The 17568-nt window shown below is 35.3% G+C and overlaps 1 protein-coding gene across 1 annotated transcript in view; it reads left to right on the top strand.

Moving 5' to 3' along the window:
• LOC150099662 (recQ-mediated genome instability protein 2-like) overlaps positions 1-17077 on the top strand; it is a 50457-nt gene extending 33380 nt beyond the window's left edge. The window contains exon 4 of the mRNA XM_090403767.1: positions 16763-17077. Coding sequence (XP_090259893.1) covers positions 16763-16929 — 167 coding nt within the window. The 3' untranslated portion in view covers positions 16930-17077. The remainder of the gene's footprint in view (positions 1-16762) is intronic.
• The last annotated feature ends 491 nt before the right edge of the window (positions 17078-17568 follow it).

The raw sequence follows: 17568 nt of genomic DNA on the forward strand, positions 1-17568 counted from the left end.
GCACTTTGGGGTGAAAAGAATAGCAGCAGTATATCGCATTGGTGGAACCATACTCCAGGAGATTGATGAGGCCAGGGATTTGGGAGTGTTGGTGGATAGGGAGTTGAAGTTTACGGGGCACATTGCAAAAGTAACTAAAACAGCTCACCAAATCACTTGGCTTCTGAAAAATACTTTAACATGCAGTGACGAACAAGTTGTTGTTCCTCTGTATCGAGCCTTGATAAGACCCCATCTGGACTTCTGTGCCCAGCTATGGGCACCAGGGTTTCTTTGTGATGGGGAGGAAGTGGAGAGGGTCCAGAGACGAGTGACCAAGATAATAGCAGGTCTGTGGAATGAACCTTATGAGAATATTTGTGGGTTGCAGAAATTGGACGATAGGCGAAGGAGGGGTGATATGATTGAGACATTCAAATTACTGAAGGGTTTTTATAAGATTGATCCAGAAGATATTTTTGAAAATATGACTGGTGGTGGGAGGACTAGGGGCCATGCATGGTAGCTGGGCAAGAGCATGGTTGACAAGGGTGTTAGAGCTAGGTTCTTTACTTGGAGAGTGGTAAATGAGTGGAATAAGCTTCCAGAGTCTGTTGTGGGTGCTACGACCGTGAATGAGTTCAAGGCGAGGTATGATAGATACTGTGTGAATGTTGAATAGTTGTTCTTGACATGATGTTAGGGCCTCCCTCGATGAGTCTGTCGACTCCTTGGAGTTTCCCGGAACAATAATAATAATAATAATTACTCTCATAACATTACTTTATTGAGCATATCATTTTTAGCTTATAACACAGTAAAATTATGGTTGTTTCTAGAATAAAATTTTAGTATAAGTTTTACAGTAAATGAAAAAATGTTAAACTGAAAGACACTTGATGGTATAACAAGATGAAATGTTATGCCAGCAGGGGTAGCTAGCTAGCTTGTAGGCCAGTTAAACACCCCCCCCCCTCCCCACACACACACATGCCTCTCCTCCTTTTTTATTGGTGAACTAGGATGAACAGTGGAAGTTACTGGAACAATCTCACCATTTTCAGAATTTAAGATGAATTATCAGTGGAAAAGAATTAGAGAAATACCATGTTAACATAATCGGTGTTATCAAAATTAAGAAGAAGAAGAGGAAATAAAACAGGTGTTTTTTCTAAATAGCTGAGATTTCTCTAAGTAACAACTACAATATATTCAGGCAATGATGATTAGGGAAAGGAAGATGTAGCTATATTCAACAACACCGAAGATAATCTTATTTGAATGTTACAGTTTCAAGTAGTGCAATGGGCAAAATCAGAATCGTAATTTGGCCCATTGCACACAAAGAAAAATTAAAAATCTGGTTCTTGTTAGAGATTTAGACAGCAGAGGAAATGAACAGTTGTGTACAGTAGTCCCCCCCCCTCCCTTATCCACCAGGGGGGAGGGTACGTTTCAAGTCACCCCACGGATAGCACTTAACCCTACATACATGAAAAATTTACATCATTACTAACTTCCTGTCTACAATTTTCCTCCAAATCAGTCTGTTACTTGTCAAGACTTTGATATTATCAGACCTTGTATTTCTATCATCTAAGGCAATTTGTACCGTATCAATCCACCTATATCTTGGTCTTCCTCTGGGTCGTTTTGCTGCCAACCTAGCAGAGAACACTTGTTTTGCTAATCTTTCCTCGCCCATTCTGTTTAAGTTACCATACCACCTGATATTAGCTCTGCTAACGCATTCCTGGATGCTGACAGTGTCAAGTTCTTTCCTAATATCCTCTTTTTTAATATGATATTGCCATTGATGCTATCTGTTCATGCCTCTAATCTTTCTCAGGACTCTCATGTCTGCAGTCTCTAGCCTTTGGTCAAGTGTTTTACTTCTGACCCAGCTCTCAGATCCATAAGTTAAAACCGGTTTGAACACTGTCTTGTATACAGCTAATTTAGTGTTCTGACTAATTTCTCTCTTATTCCATATAAATTTATTCAGTTGACTTCCTACCATACCAGCTTTGTTGATTCTGTTGTCTATTTCCTTATTTAATTTGCCATCTTCACTAAAAATCGTGCCTAAGTGGCTGAAATGTTTTACTTGTTCCACAGGTTTTCTGTTCACGACACAGTTGACATTTTCAACGATTCTACTTATTTTCATTGTCTTTGTCTTTTTATTGCTGACCTTCATACTATATCTATTACAACAGTTATTCAATTTAGTCAGGGGAATCTTGCAAACTTGTAGCAGATTTATTTAGAAGTATAACATTGTCCGCATAAAGCAAAGAGCATACATTAGCATCTCCAATTCTGATATCATTTTTAATACCACTTTCCTTCATAATATGATCCATATAGATAATGAATAACAGAGGGGATAATGTACATCCTTGTCTCACACCAGATTTAACATTAAACCATCTTCCTGTACTTCAGTTCTAACTGCTGACTTACAACTCAAATAAAGACTAAGTATTGCTTCATATAATGCCCCTTTGACATCATATAACTGTAGCGTATTGAATAGCTGCTCTCTTGGCACCTTGTCATATGCCTTTTCCAGATCGACAAAACTTAAATACAGATCTTTGTTATATTCCCATGCCTTCTCAACTATTTGTCATAAAGTGAAGATCTCATCCTGACAGCCTCTATTTGGGCTGAGTCCAGCTTGTTTTTCACCAAGATTTTTTCTTTTCATCACAATTCTTCTCAACCGTTTCTCAAGTATGCTTGCATAAATCTTGCCAGAAACACTCAATAGGGAAATACCTCTGTAATTCTCACATTCAGTTTTATTTCCCGTTTTATATATGGGTACTATGAAAGCTCTACTCCAATCATCGGTATCCGTCCCTCTGTCCAGGCTTTCTGAACAATGCAGTGCAGCCACTGTAAGACTTTTATACCACCATACTTCAGCATTTCTGGTCGAATATCTTCTACTGCTGCTTTTCCATATTTCAAGCCTTTGATGGCTTTTTCTACTTCAAGTATGGATATGTATTCCTGACTGTATGCCTGGTCAGTGTTTTTTTCCACTGTACTATCACTGCTTGTTTCATTTAGAATTTTTCTGTACACCATGGCAGTTTTCCCTGGCGGCTGTGGTTTTACCCGATTCCATGTATTCACGGTACACTCTTGACACAGTAGCCCATGAAAAGCCCAATGCCTGCATGACTTCGGAGATGGAGTGCCCCATATGCCTGAAAGTAATTACTCCATACTTACTTCAAGGATATCTTTTTTCCTGTTTTCATGTCACCTTTATCATCTCTAACTCCTTTAATAGCACTCTTTTCTCCATTTTTAAGCTTCTTCAGCACAGAATATTTTGCCACCTTCTTGATATTTATTTTCTATGTTCTTGCAAAAGTCCTCCCATGACTTTTGTTTAGCTAGTTTTACACAGTGTTTAGTTTTCTTACATTTATGCATTTTTGAAAATTATGGAGATAACTACCGTGTTTTTTATCCTTTTTGTTGGGTTATAATTTACCATTTTATGTGTGTTGTTATCGGCTATTAGTTGATTCATTTGAAGTATGTATGTTGACCTGTCAAGGACAACAGTGGCATTGCCTTTATCCGCTTTCGTTACTATTATGTTTTGTTAGGCTTTTAATGATTTAATTGCTGCTAATTCTGTTTTTGTCAGGTTGTTATGTATGGTTTTCTTAGTGTTGAGGTCAATACTAGTTTCTAGTCGTATTTTATCTGCTATATTGTTCGGTAGGGACCTGATGCCTCTTTCAGTGTGGTAGATAAAATCCAATTTGTTTACCTTTTTAGGTGCTATTGTGTAGTTCAGTCCTTTATTCAGTAGCGTAAGTTCGCCGTTATTCAGGGTTTGGCTTGATAGGTTAATCACATGGTTCTTGCTTGTCGGTGGTCGGTCGCTCCTTGTCTCCCTTGTTTGTTGTTCATTGTTGGTGTTTATCGGCGAGGAAATCCTCTGAATGGATGGATTCCTGTGATTGGCTGCCATATTTTGCCTTTGTTTCAAACTGTGGAACTTTGTCTTGAGTTTTTCTTTATTCTTTTCCAGGGTATATTTGGCCGAATTGTCAGTGATTCTTTCAAGTACTTGTAGAATGTCTGGATTAATATAATTCGATAGTTAGGATTGTAATTTTGAAACCAGATTTTGTGTTGTAGCTAGGTTTTGGCGGGCTGTTTGAAACTGTTCTCTAAGCATTGCTTTTTCTGTGCGGTCATAAATACGGAGTGCCTTAGCGGATGTAAATTTCTTTTTTACTCATGCAGATCGGAATAAGGTTATTGTCTCTGCATCTCTTTAAAAAGGCCAGCCGATTGATCAAGAGAGAAATACGAATCTTTAGCTTACCATAGCGATTGCAGCGCTTGTGGGTATCATTTTCATGGATGATCTGAATCCTTTCTTTTAGGCTTACACGGTGATCCGAATGCATTTTTGAAAATTATGGAGACAACTACTGTGTTTTTTTTATCCTTTATCCTTTTTGTTGGGTTATAATTTACCATTTTATATGTGTTGTTATCGGCTACTAATTGATTCATTTGTTACACGGTAGTTGTCTCCATAATTTTCAAAAATGCATTCGGATCACCGTGTAAGCCTAAAAGAAAGGTTTCTTACATTTATCTCTGTATTCTCTAAGAGCACAAGCTGACTTATTTGCCAGGAACTTTTGATATGCTTTCTTCTTTTCTTTCACTGCCTCTTTAACTTCCTGTGTCCACCATGGAGTTCTGATTTTTCTATCCTTGCAGACAACCTCACCACATGCCTCTCTAGCTGAGTCAATCAGGGTTTTCTTCAAGGCTTGCCACTGAATCTCCAAGGTTTGGTTCCTGTTCTCAAACTCTTTCATTTTTCCTTCAATAATCTTTGTGTATTTTAGTCTACAGTTCACATCTGAGAGCTGCTTAACTTTTATTCACTTTAAAACTTTCTTACATGTCATTCTTTTCAATATGAAATTCAGTTTTATCCTGCTCAAGACTAAATAGTGATCACTTCCAATTTCAAATCCTCTGTACACTCTGGTGTTCTGCACCAGGGAGAAAACATCACTATCAACAATAACATAGTCAATGAGACTTTTGTTATTCCTTGCCTCTGTTCTCCATGTGAATTTGTGCACATTTTTATGTTGGAACAGTGTGTTAGTAATAACCAGTCCATGTCCTGAGCAGAAATCCAACAGGTATTTACCATTATTATTAGCTTTGTTCTTTTCTCCAAATTTTCATGAAATATTTTTGTATGTCTGACAATCATTTCCTACTCTGCTAATTCGAGCCCCAACAAGGACCAACTTTTCCTTTTTCATTGTGTCAGATGCTTTCTCTAAAGCATCAAAAAATTCCTCCACTTCTACCTTAGTAGAACCTTCTGTGGGACCATAGGCACAAATAAGTCTCATTGTCCAATTCCCCATCCTGATATTTGCCCACTTCACTCTACTTGAGACTGCTTGACACTCAAGAAGATTAGCCGCCGTATTTTGTGTTGAATACTATGGCTACTCCTTCTTTTCCTTGATTGTCATTGCCTGAATATAAGATTTTGTATTTATTGCTCAGAAAGATCTCGCCAGTTTTTGTCTTTTTTGTTTCAGTCATCCCTATTATGTCGATCTGGTACTTATCTAATTCCTCAGCTAGCTCCATTTCTTTGCCATTCAGGCTTCTTTTGTTGATAGTACCGATCTTTAATTCTGGTGAAGTTGAGTTGTGGTGTGTTTTCAGATTTGTTGCAGTAGCTGACTTTTCGCTGTTCACCCTGGTTCCCTGGTGAAAACAACGGGGACCTTGTTTAACCGGCCGACACCCCAGCCGGCATGAAATTTTGTCATGTTGTACCATCATTTTGTATATTGGTTTAAGCCAATAAGAATACAATTTGGTCGGCTAAATCCCAAATTGCCAGCTCATCCTCATTCATTCAGTATCCAGGTAGATACCCAACAGGGTGCACCATGAGAAGGTGAGGATTGGAAATTAGGTCAGAAGCCCTGGTCAGTTCTCTGCATTCCTTTAAAGGCTATGTGGAGGTCTCCTCTCAGTTATACAGCTTTGACCCTTAAGCACCCCCTTATGATAAAGTTTAATTTATAAATTAGGCACAGTAAGAGATTAACGACAACTAATAATAAAAGAACAATTATAACAACATACACTGTAATAAAAGTTATATGAATGTGAATGGAATCTTAGCAACTTCAGTATACTTTTTTATTATTAATATTTATTTATTATTTTGTGAAGTCGAGAACTTTCACCTTTTCACTTAAAAGGAAGCACTTTACAGCTCTTCTTTGGCATATCTGAATTGCCAGCATCACTGCTCTTGTGCTCTTCAATACAAGCACTGTGATACCATAAAAGTCAATCTGATAACTGAGAACTACTCAATGCAATTTAAAAGTTATGCATTTTCTTACTAAAAGAAAGAGGCATATGGCATATCTGAATTGCCAGCATCACTGTTCTTGTGCTCTTGAACACAAGCATTGTGATACCATGACAGTCAATCTGATAACTGAGAACTACTCAGAATGGCATGCAATTTAAAATTTATGCATTATCTTACTAAAAGAAAGATCCATACAGCTTCATTTGGGAATGTAAAATTACATAGGCAAAGTGGATATCAGATCCAACGTTATTTCAAAGCAGAATGTTTGTAGAAACTATGAAAGTTTCTTCACTTGACTTGAGAGCTTGTGAGAATACAATCCTCGGCATCCCCGAGTTGCCTTAGCTACTTAAGGCAAGGTAATACAATCCTCAAGCATGCTGAGGATTGTATTCTTTTAATCTCTCAGGTCAACTTATGAAACTTTCCTAGTTTCTACAAATATTTGGCTTCTAAATAATGTTGGATCTATATCCACTTTGTTGATGTAATTATAAATTATTTATTTCTGGGATTTTCCATTTAATATTTTCAGACCGGGGTTGACTGCAGATAAGGGGCAACTACTGTATTTGTATTCTGTTATGTTTGATATTCAAACATACAGAAATGTTTGGGGAAAATTTGGAGTATGAAGCAAAACTAATAATAATGGTAAATATTTATATGGACTAGTCATTATTAACATTAGTACTTCTTTTGGAATGGTGTATTGGCATCTTTATTAATAGTGACATTTGACATTGCAGATGTGTTAAATTTCAAAAATTGTAACATTCAGTAATTTTTACAAGTTGATCTAGTATGCAAATAAATTTAGTTACTTAATGAAATTTACATTTTTCACTGTTATTAAATTATTTGCTATATAAAACTTATCTTTCCTATATAAAATTGTGTTAATAATTATCATCTACATTTTAATTTTTTTTTATACCAGTAGAATAAATTTATTCTTAATAATCTGTGTGTTATATGCTTAATTTGCTGTTTTTATTCCAAAAACATTATCACACTATGAAATAAATGGAAATCTCATCTTCTTTTTTCCCTCTTTTACCTTGCAGTGTCGAGGGTTTATTAATCATCGAACCTCAAACCGTTCACAGGATAAGGTGGTCGGCCCTATGCCTCGGTGTATCCTATGTTCTGTGGTTTTGAGTTCTCAAGGTCTGTTTGCCTGCTTTGCGGGATGAAAAACCCCAGGATAAACTGGGTAAAAAACCCTACTGTCCATGCCCAAGACCAGCTGACTTGGCTATTGCTGAGGAAGATCCTTTAGCTCCTTCAATGTCCTAGGTTCGATTCCCCAACCTAGGACACTCCTTCCCCAGGCATATGGTTGTGAAGTGCACAGCCACTAGGTTAACCACGCAGATGGTATCAGTTATTGAATGGGAAAGACATCAGCTATGAATTGAAATTTTTGAAAAAAATGCTTAAATGAGGCAGTATCAGAATGTATCCCTAGAGTTCTAAGAATAAATAGGGAGGGAGTGAAATGGATGTGCAAACTATTAACCAAGGGATCCATCAGAAGATCATGAATGGAAACAACGTCATGAGAATAAGAGTAACAGGAGTTATGAAAGATATATAAAGTGCAGACAAGAAAAGTAACGAAGGTTGTGCGGAAAGCTAAATCAGAACATGAAAAGAAAACGGCTATGCAGGCTAAAGGCAATCCAAAAGACTTTCATCATTTTTATTATCGTTATGCAGTAAGTAAAAGGAAGAATCAATGTGAAAGAATAAATTTACTGAATGCAAATGGCACTCTAGTGTCAGAAGCTAATGAGATTGTTGGGTTAACAAGTGTTCCCTTTGCTAAGTTATATCAACCAGGTTCGGGTAACCCTCGTATAATGTGGATGTTAGGTTCCATAGAAATGCCGCATTATATAAATTGTATTATGCGAGACTTAGATCACGTAGAAAAAGTAGGGTTAGGTTCCGAAATCATTCTTTTTAAAATTATATGTTGTTGTTTATATAACAAAAACAAAATTTTTATTTAATTCGGGTAATTCACGTAAGTTAAGAAAACATAAACTATGAGACAAATACGTAGTATAAAATTATAAAAATTACAAATTGTACATAAATTTCATTGCACATAATGCATAAATGTTTTAGACAATAAAATGAAGCCATATTTTAATCGTCATCACTGTCTTCAGAAATAACATTTCGTAGATGTTCTTTAAGTGGCCAGAGGTTGTCACCACTTGAAATCTTTTAGACATCAATTGTATAATTCTCATTGCATACTTTGGCTGGTTTAGTCATCAAGAAGTCAGTAATAAGACTTTGCTTTCCACTATGCTGCAATTTTTTTATTAAGTTCATAATATGGCGCTAAACAAATATCCAATTGTCTCATGAATTTTCCCAAGCGCTCCATTGAGGGATCATTATCCATAAAATAACTTCCTAACTTTCTTGCCAAGTCCAATCCTTCTGCTAATTTCTTTAAACTGAATTCTTTAATGGCTTCATCACAATCAGAATCTTCGGCAGAACTTTCCCTGCCATTTGTTTCTACGCCATCTATTAATTGTACCAGTTGCTCCTCGTTTAAATGTGTTTCTCCATCAATTAATTCACTAATTTCGTTTTCAACCATATCGCAAAAGCCCTCTTCACCAAAAATGTGTATGACGTTTATTATACTATGTAACTTGGCATCCACTGGAGGTACGAAATTTTGTTCCAGAACGGCTTCAGGCCATATTTTTTTCCAGCAAGCATTCAGCTAGAGGGTTGTAATTCCTTAATGGACAGAGAAATAATTTTCACACGATTCAATATTGAAAACTCGTTCACACTTGAGGCAGTGTCATGTTTGGATTAGATTCCATTTTTTCCAAAATTAATTGGAATGTTCGCTGAATATAATATGACTTAAATGTTGATATTATTCCTTTGTCGAGTGGTTGAATAAGTGAAGTAGTATTAGGCAGCAAAAAAGTTATTTTAATGTTCGGATGGCTTAAATTTGTTGGGTGGCTTGGTGTGTTATCTAAAATGAGTAGAATTTTGAAGTCCATATTCTTTTTCTTTGAGTAACTTTCTACATCGGATACAAAACTTGAAAAACCAATTTTCAAACATGCTAGCTGTAACCCATGCCTTTTTGTTGGCCTGACAATAAACAGGTAGGGTGGACTTGTCTAGCCCTTTCAGACAAATCCACCCTACTTGTTTATTGGCAGGCCAACAAAAAGGCACGAGGATTTGCAGATCGGTTAATAAACATTGGTTTTGTCATGTAATCACCTGATGCATTACTACAAAACAGTAGAGTAATTCTATCTTTGGAAACTTTGAATCCAGGAGCTGATCTTTCATTTTTCGAAATATAGGTGCATTTTGGCATTTTTTTTTTTTTTTTTCTAATATAATCCAGATTCATCTGCATTGAACACCTGGTATACGCTATAACCACCTTCTTTAATGATTTTTAAAAGTTCTGCTGGGTATTTCCTGGCAGCTTCAACATCTGCTGATTCTCCCTGGATTATAAGATTATACAAAGAAAACCGCTTTATAAAGTTTTCGAACCAACCCTTACTGGCACAAAATCCATGCTGAGAGATTTCTTCGGAAGAATCTTGATCAAGTTCTTTTAAATGTTTATAAACTTTGAGAGCTTTTTGCTTAATAAGGTGTTCATCCAAAGGAATTTTCTTTTGAGTGTAATCTTCTATCCAGATCATTAGAGATTTCTCCATTTTTTTCTATTATAATATCGTGAACATGAGCAACATGTTTTGCACTTACCGTTGACCCAGCAATAACACTTTCTCGGATTTTATGTTCATTTTGTTTGATTGTTCGAATTGTTGATTCATTTAAATTCAGAGTCCTTGCAACAATTCCTGGGTTTTCTCCAATTTTCAACCGATCCAAGATTTTCATTTTTTCCTCGAGAGAAATGTATTTCCACTTCAATGTTGGTTTTTTCCTTTCGTTGCAGTTTTAGTGGCCATTGCAATAAAAATAAACTTTTACATAAAAAAAGCATTACATATGTATGTAACTCACCAGAAAATAAACTTCTCTGCTTGAGAATAACACACTTATGATTTTTAATGCACTTTCCTGGCAGAAAACAAAGACAATTTTCAACAATAAACACTTTATACGGTAAACCTAGATGGCGAACTTATGGCACTCGTGCCAGAGGTGGCACGTCAACGATTTACAGGTGATATCCTTTATACGCTTATAAATTATTCAACTTTTTTTTTAATTATTACAATACGTACAAGCTGAATTTTGTTTTACACAAGAGAGAAGCTATAAAGACTTGCATATGATTGGTGCAGTATTAACAAAAGATCACGCGACCCAAAGACAACCGACAAGTGTTGAGTTGAAATGCTAATTCTCTTCAATCGAATTCCATAACATCTGAAACTGTCATAACAACATTCACTATTAGTTTTAACACATTCACAACAGGGTGTCATTTATTGTTCCGACGGAACTTCTCATTACTGACTGGCCCAACTCTCACAAATGTTTCAACCCTTGGTTGAATTTTATGGCTTCTTGTTTGTATTTGAGGTGGCAGGTGAACTCGCACATTCATTATATGGCATGTTTCAATTCTTGGTAGAATTTTATTTTAAGTTAGCCTTTGTGATCTGTCATAATCACATCGAGAATTTCAAAAGCATTAAAACAAACACTTATTTCATAATTGAAAAATTGGACAATAGTTTTTAGTTAGATACTGTGTTTCAGTGCAACATATGGTTTTGCATGTCTATACAGCATAGTTTCTGTGAGAGGGGGACATGTCATTTATTAGTTGGCGCCGTTTTTATTTCATCTGTCTCTAATTGCACTATTTGTTGAGAATGACACAGACTGCAAAAGCCTCTGTGCAGTACCTTATTCAGTGATACAATAAAACTAAATTTGATACTTATAACTACTTGCGCGATACGGCAGACACAAATTTAACAAAGATAAAATTTGATTTTTAAGTCCCACAGTGAAAAATATATGAAAAATAAATAAATAAAATAAAGGGTTACTAGAAATTGTAGACCCCGTTATATCGAAACGTTGTAAGTACCGCGTTATACAGGGTTACCTGTACATATAACATGGTGCACAGTGATACTACAACATTCTATAAAAAGACAGGTGCATAAGAATGAGGTTCAAGAACTGTTGCATAACCTGGATAAGAATTCAGCAATATGGATAGATGAAATGTCTGCACATATGCTAAACGTATGTTCAGCCCAATTGGGTAGGCCTTTTATTTTCCACATATTTGCTAGGGTTGAACTGAGTGAGAGGAGGTCCTACTATCCTGATGAACATCAGTGCAAGCAGAGATGACCTAGATGAAATTACTGTAAGATTCATCTGAGAGAAACCCCTTTCACATTTACTGGAAGATATTGAAATTGTGGCCAAAGTGTGCTTTAGAAGTAGTATGTCCGAGACTTTATTTTCTTGAAGATATTCATGGAAACCATGAACTGCTTCTCTTTCATTTAAGTGAAATTTGCATGCTTCACCAAATGTCAGATGCTTCCCAGAATTTTCTGGCCAATACTTGGAATCATAAATCTTAGCACATTCAGGCAAATCAGCATCACCTCCTTTAAGCAGATGCTTTCCAACATCTTCTTTCAGACTTTTATAGAAAGCAGATGAACTTATTGCAGGACTGTGTCTTTCATTTTTGTGGAGCTCAATCCCTTTGAACTTCATGTTCTTCTGACTTTGAAGAGAAATACTGTAGTATGGACCAGGATTTTCAATTCTTTCTTCAAAAAGTTGAAATCTTCCTGTCTGCTTTGTACAAGTCAATATTTCTCTCTCGTAAATCTAGACTTAGTGAACTAAGTTCTTAGAGAGCATCACACATAAGGCCCAAATCAAGAAAACTCACATGTCGTTATTTTTCTTAAAAGGCCCTCATAAAGAAAGCGATCTGTTTTGCTTCTTCTGCTGTCTTCTTTTGCCTCCAGAAAGTGATGGACAAGGGCTTCAAAGTCTTGCCACACTGCAGAAACAGTGCAAAAGCTAGATGCAACCCAGTGAGTGCTTAAAATTCTGCCAATTTTAAGAAGTTGAAGTTCTAGAGTCGCTGCACATTTCTGTAGTTCCCTAGCATTCTTAGGCGAAGCATGATAAGTCACATAAAGTTTGTCCATGAAACTCTTAAAGCAATTCACTTCTCTACATTGTTCACTTGTCACTAACAGACAATTCAAGGTGATGGCTAGCACAATGCTAGAAAATAACACTAGGAAACTTCTCTTTCATTAGCCTCTTTACACCATTACGCACACCAAACAACACGACTGCACCATCACAAGTTACAGACAATAAATACTCCTTTAAGTAATCTTCAGATAATCCTAAACACTCATGATGACTAATTAAAGAGTTTAGAATTCCTCTAGCAGTTACATCTGATAATTAGATCAAATCTAGGAAAAGACTCACAGGAGCCGAAAGTTCAGGACGAACAATAACAATCAATGTTGTGTTACTCACAGTTGTCGATTCATCAGTAAGTAACGATATTTTGTTCTTGGAGTTCACTGTATTGTTCTGTTAATGTTTTTCTCATTTCATTTGCGATATGGCTCACAATGTTAATGCAAGCATTTGCAGAATGAAGAATATATCCCATGTCTAGGCCATTAAGTTCCTGTAAATTATTTCATCTTCAAAGTTGTTAAATAATTGATTTCTCCTCGCAACTTTATAAGCAGTTCAAAACACTTTTCCTGTTATGTCTTTATTATGAGACAAAGTATTTAGGAAAAGTTTCTCTAATGTTTCGTTTTTTGCTTCAGATTTTATTTTTTTGGCATGCTTTGCGCACTGCACTCTTCTTATGATTGTAAATCTTTTTTCTTAATGACATTAACTGTTGTTTGCGAGATTCTTCAAAATGACTGATTTTACTATTTGCCCACTCTGCTGAAATTTTTGTTCCCATGTGTTTATCGACACCAAGACTTCTGACATCACGACACACTTTACAGCCCAACATTTTATTCTTGACATACAGCCACTTGTTTCTCTTGCAGAAGTCATTTTTCTGCAAAAGTGTCCAACATTCAGGCCAATCATTATCAGAATCTGCTTCCTTTTGACTACTTGGATCTTCGGTCTGGTTTTATGATCCTCTTCACCAAGTGTATTTTCAGTGCTAAGTTTCTGTTTTACAGGATCACAAGTAGATTCAACAATTTCTGCTTCTTCAGCCTTCCTTTTTTTACTCATTAGCATAAATTTAGCATTTGGATCTACAGATGTTCAAATGAGTTTTGAATAATGATTGCACTGATTTAACTTGGATTAATTCAAAACTCATTTGAACATCTGTCTGTTGCAGAGTGAATATAGAACTGATAAACTGATATTGGAAGCAATCGGAAGTGAACACAATTTCCTGTTTCCAGTTGCATACCAACCTATGAAACAGGAAAGCAGGGTACCAACTTATGAGTAATCAAAACTGAAAATTCAATTCATGAATACAGTACCATCTACCGGAAAATTTATAATACATTTTGCTGTCAATAAATCTCAAATTTTTAAAAACTTAAGAAAAAAGGTGCTGGTACTGCGTACAGCCAGAAAAAAGCACTGGGTCTACATAGTTCAAACTTAAACATGCTTGTACATATCATGTGCAGTTAACTCATATTCCTATACCTCCTAAGAATTGTCACTTGATAAAGCAAAACCATATCAACATAGTGAAGAAATTAAATGTCAGAGTAAATCATCTCAAGAAGCAACAAAAGTATGTTAGTTCTGAAACCTTTCATATGGTATTGATTGATATAGTAAAAAAAAATGAAAATAAAAAGCTGGGGGGGAAAAGGGCAAGATAACATTGGTATCTCTTTCTGTCCTCACATGATGGGCATCGTGCCATAAAGAAAGCAGAGCACAAAAGAGAGAACTATATACAACAGTGAAGATAAGACTAAATGTTCACATTAGCAGAATAAAATTCATACAGTAAACTTGCTCAAGTATATTTAGTCAGTACCATTATAGCAGCATAAGATGATGCAATTCATGGTCACCAGAAATTTTTACCAAAAAGAAAGTACTTGTGAGGAAGAAGTGTATTATGTGCAATTTCATGGTATTATTCAGGACTGCACAGATCTCTTGTCATATGCCTTTTTAATATTGCTAAAACTTGTTCATTTTCATATTTTATACAATAGCAGTTATCATTGAAGCTGGAAACACCAACCTACCAATGGGTATTGCCGAATCATCTGTACTCCCAGTACATATAAATCAAATTGCTATATTCATTTTCTTCTCTTTCAAAACTTATCAGTTCAGAATGATTCATTCTTTTTTTTGCCTTCTTGGGAGGAAAGGGGGTATGGCAAGATGGAAATGGGATAATCACATGAATCAACATGTTATTGAGAGTACAAGGGGTTTGAGAGGGTTGGATCTAATAATAGCATCAGAAGATATATTCATAACCAAGGTATATACTGTGCCTCAATTAGATGGCATTCAAACCCAAGTCTTTCTAACCAAAGGATACCATCACTACTGCTGAGGTAAAGAGACTCTTGCTCAGAATGATTTTCAATTTAAATCAACAGTTACATTTTGCAACTTGTGAGTTTTCATTTGCTGTCGTCTCTTTCTTTTCTTTATATACATACTAGGGGGCTTTCCCCCCATGATGCTTATGGCACCCAACCCCCTGAGTTTCAGACTGGTAGGCCAGTTCTCCTTGAATTCTGATGACCCGACACTCAGGGTAGCCCCTGAGTGTCAAGTCTTCAAAAGGGAGGCTCTTCCCCCCCCCCCCAGTTCCTGACTAGTAGGTTGGTTCTCCTTGAATTCTGAAGACTCAAAAGAGAGTTCCACCCCAGTGTCTACCCCCCCTCAAGTTCCAGACTCGTAGGCCAGTTCTTGAATTCTGATGACTCAAATTATGAAGACTCGAAAGGGGGTCCACTCCCCAGGTGCCCAACCCCTCGAGTTCCGGACTGGTAGGCCGGTTCTCCTTGACTCGAATTTTGAAGATTCGACACTCAGGATAGCCCCTGAGTTTCAAAATGTTTCAAATAACTGACAAAAAACGTGACATAAAAACGTTTCATAAAAATATCTATAGGATAGATATATAGAATTTTTTTTTTTATATTCTGCTGAATATAAAAAATAATATGCAGGGAGCTTTAAAACTTTTCATGTGAAAAATTCGCATATGGAACTAGATTCCTTTTGAAAGGATAATATAAAAATCAAGAAATCTCTATGCATAACATACATATTCTATATCAAGTGAAAATGGAAGTGATGTTCCCTAAAGAAATAAGGTTTAAATTCGGATTTCTGGCCTTGATTTAGGATCATTGGATAAAATACTCATTGAAAGATCAAACTAAAGTTGAAAAATTTTATCAAATTCTTATGTGTACCCTTAGTTGGTGTACAGAATGCTTTGATAGTACTATATGAAAAGCTTATTAATATTATTAGTAACTTCCTGTTGACAAATTTTCCTCCAAATTAGTCTTATCTGTCAGGACACCAATACTGTCAAACTTTATATTTCAGTCTTCTGCAGCACGAATCTCTAACAGAATCCACCTAGATCTTGGTATGCTGGTCTTTTTCTTACCATCCTGTCATATAGTTAAAATGTTTATCAACAATTTTCAAATATCGATAAGTTAAATATCTTTTTAAGTGTTCAAATTTGTTGTAACAATTGTCAAACCATGTAAGCTGAAACGATGAATTTATCATAATCTTTTCATCCTGAAAAATTAGAGAATTTAAAAAGACGATTCAAAGCACACAGATAATGTGTGATATTCTCGTTTACATAAATTTTTATTAATGTCTATAAAGTTATGGAGTTTTTGCCAGTAAGTAGAAATTGGAATTAATAATAGCATGTAAGATATGTTAATTTTAATATGCTTGAGATATTTTTAAAAAATTATTGTAATTAATAATGCTTTCTTAAAATTATTTTTGGAATCTTCTGAGGGATATTTGTGTATCGAAAGCTAGGAAATCTGATTCAATCTAGAGATATTCATCTTATTTGTAACTAAGAATGACAGCATTACTTACTCTTTAGAAAAAATAAGGAAATAATTTCATTCTACCATGGGAATGAAAATATTAAACTAAGGTATAAGCATATAACTCCTATCAAAACAGATACAAGAGGATGATGTTATCATTTAATGATAACAGTAATTTCATTAGATTATTATTACTTCATTTTAGTGTAAATTTTAGTTATAAGTGAAAACATTTTTTTTTTGTTATTACATACTCTGAGAGTTTTTTTCTCCCTCTTTCTTATAGGGAAATATTGTATGATACTAGGAGATATTTTAAATGCTGGTATCAATTTTCAAGTGAGAGCCCTAAAAATCACTAATTTATCATCCTTATCAGATGCAGACTCCATGTGGAAATTAGAAACCTCTGATTTATGGGCATATATCAATCACATGGAACTTAAAACATAATATTTATATACAGTTTGTTTTATTATGTTGGAAGAGAACTTTTGTTTGTTGTTGCATAATTTGCAGATAAAACTATGCAAAAACTAAAAAGTTTTAGTTTTTGCATAGTATAAATAGCATTTTTGGTTAATAAATAAAGTTTACTTGACATTCTTTTCTTGTTAAATATTGAACATATTGCTTACCAATCACATCATAGTGAAACAATACTTTTATTGGACTAACACTGAACATAAGTTTACATCCGTGAAATTTGTCACTTTAAAGTCCTTCAATGCAGAAAAAAATAATCACTTTTTTTATTTATTAATTTCTAACTCTATTTTTTGTTTTTAATTTTTCATTAAATGCAACTTTTGCATATCTCATGTCAAAAAGGTGGAATTTGTATCTTCATTTTCAATACTCGTATTCTTGTTACATTGTTATGAAACAAGTGTTGCACTTCTCTCAATATAGTCAACAACATCATTATAATGAATTTGCTTGCTATAGCCTATTAAAGTTATTAACATTGCACCCTTCGATTGGAAAAGACCCAAGTTCGATTCTCTTCATGACGAGAGGAATCCTTATATGGGCTTTTTCAGTTGAAGGTGAGTTAGCTGATATCATATGGTGGTAGCAGGATTTTTTCTC

Source organism: Typopeltis vanoorti, chromosome 14, assembly GCF_054136105.1.
Source record: "Typopeltis vanoorti isolate ZY-2024b chromosome 14, IOZ_Tvanoo_1.0, whole genome shotgun sequence".
NCBI classification, from domain to species: domain Eukaryota; kingdom Metazoa; phylum Arthropoda; class Arachnida; order Uropygi; family Thelyphonidae; genus Typopeltis; species Typopeltis vanoorti.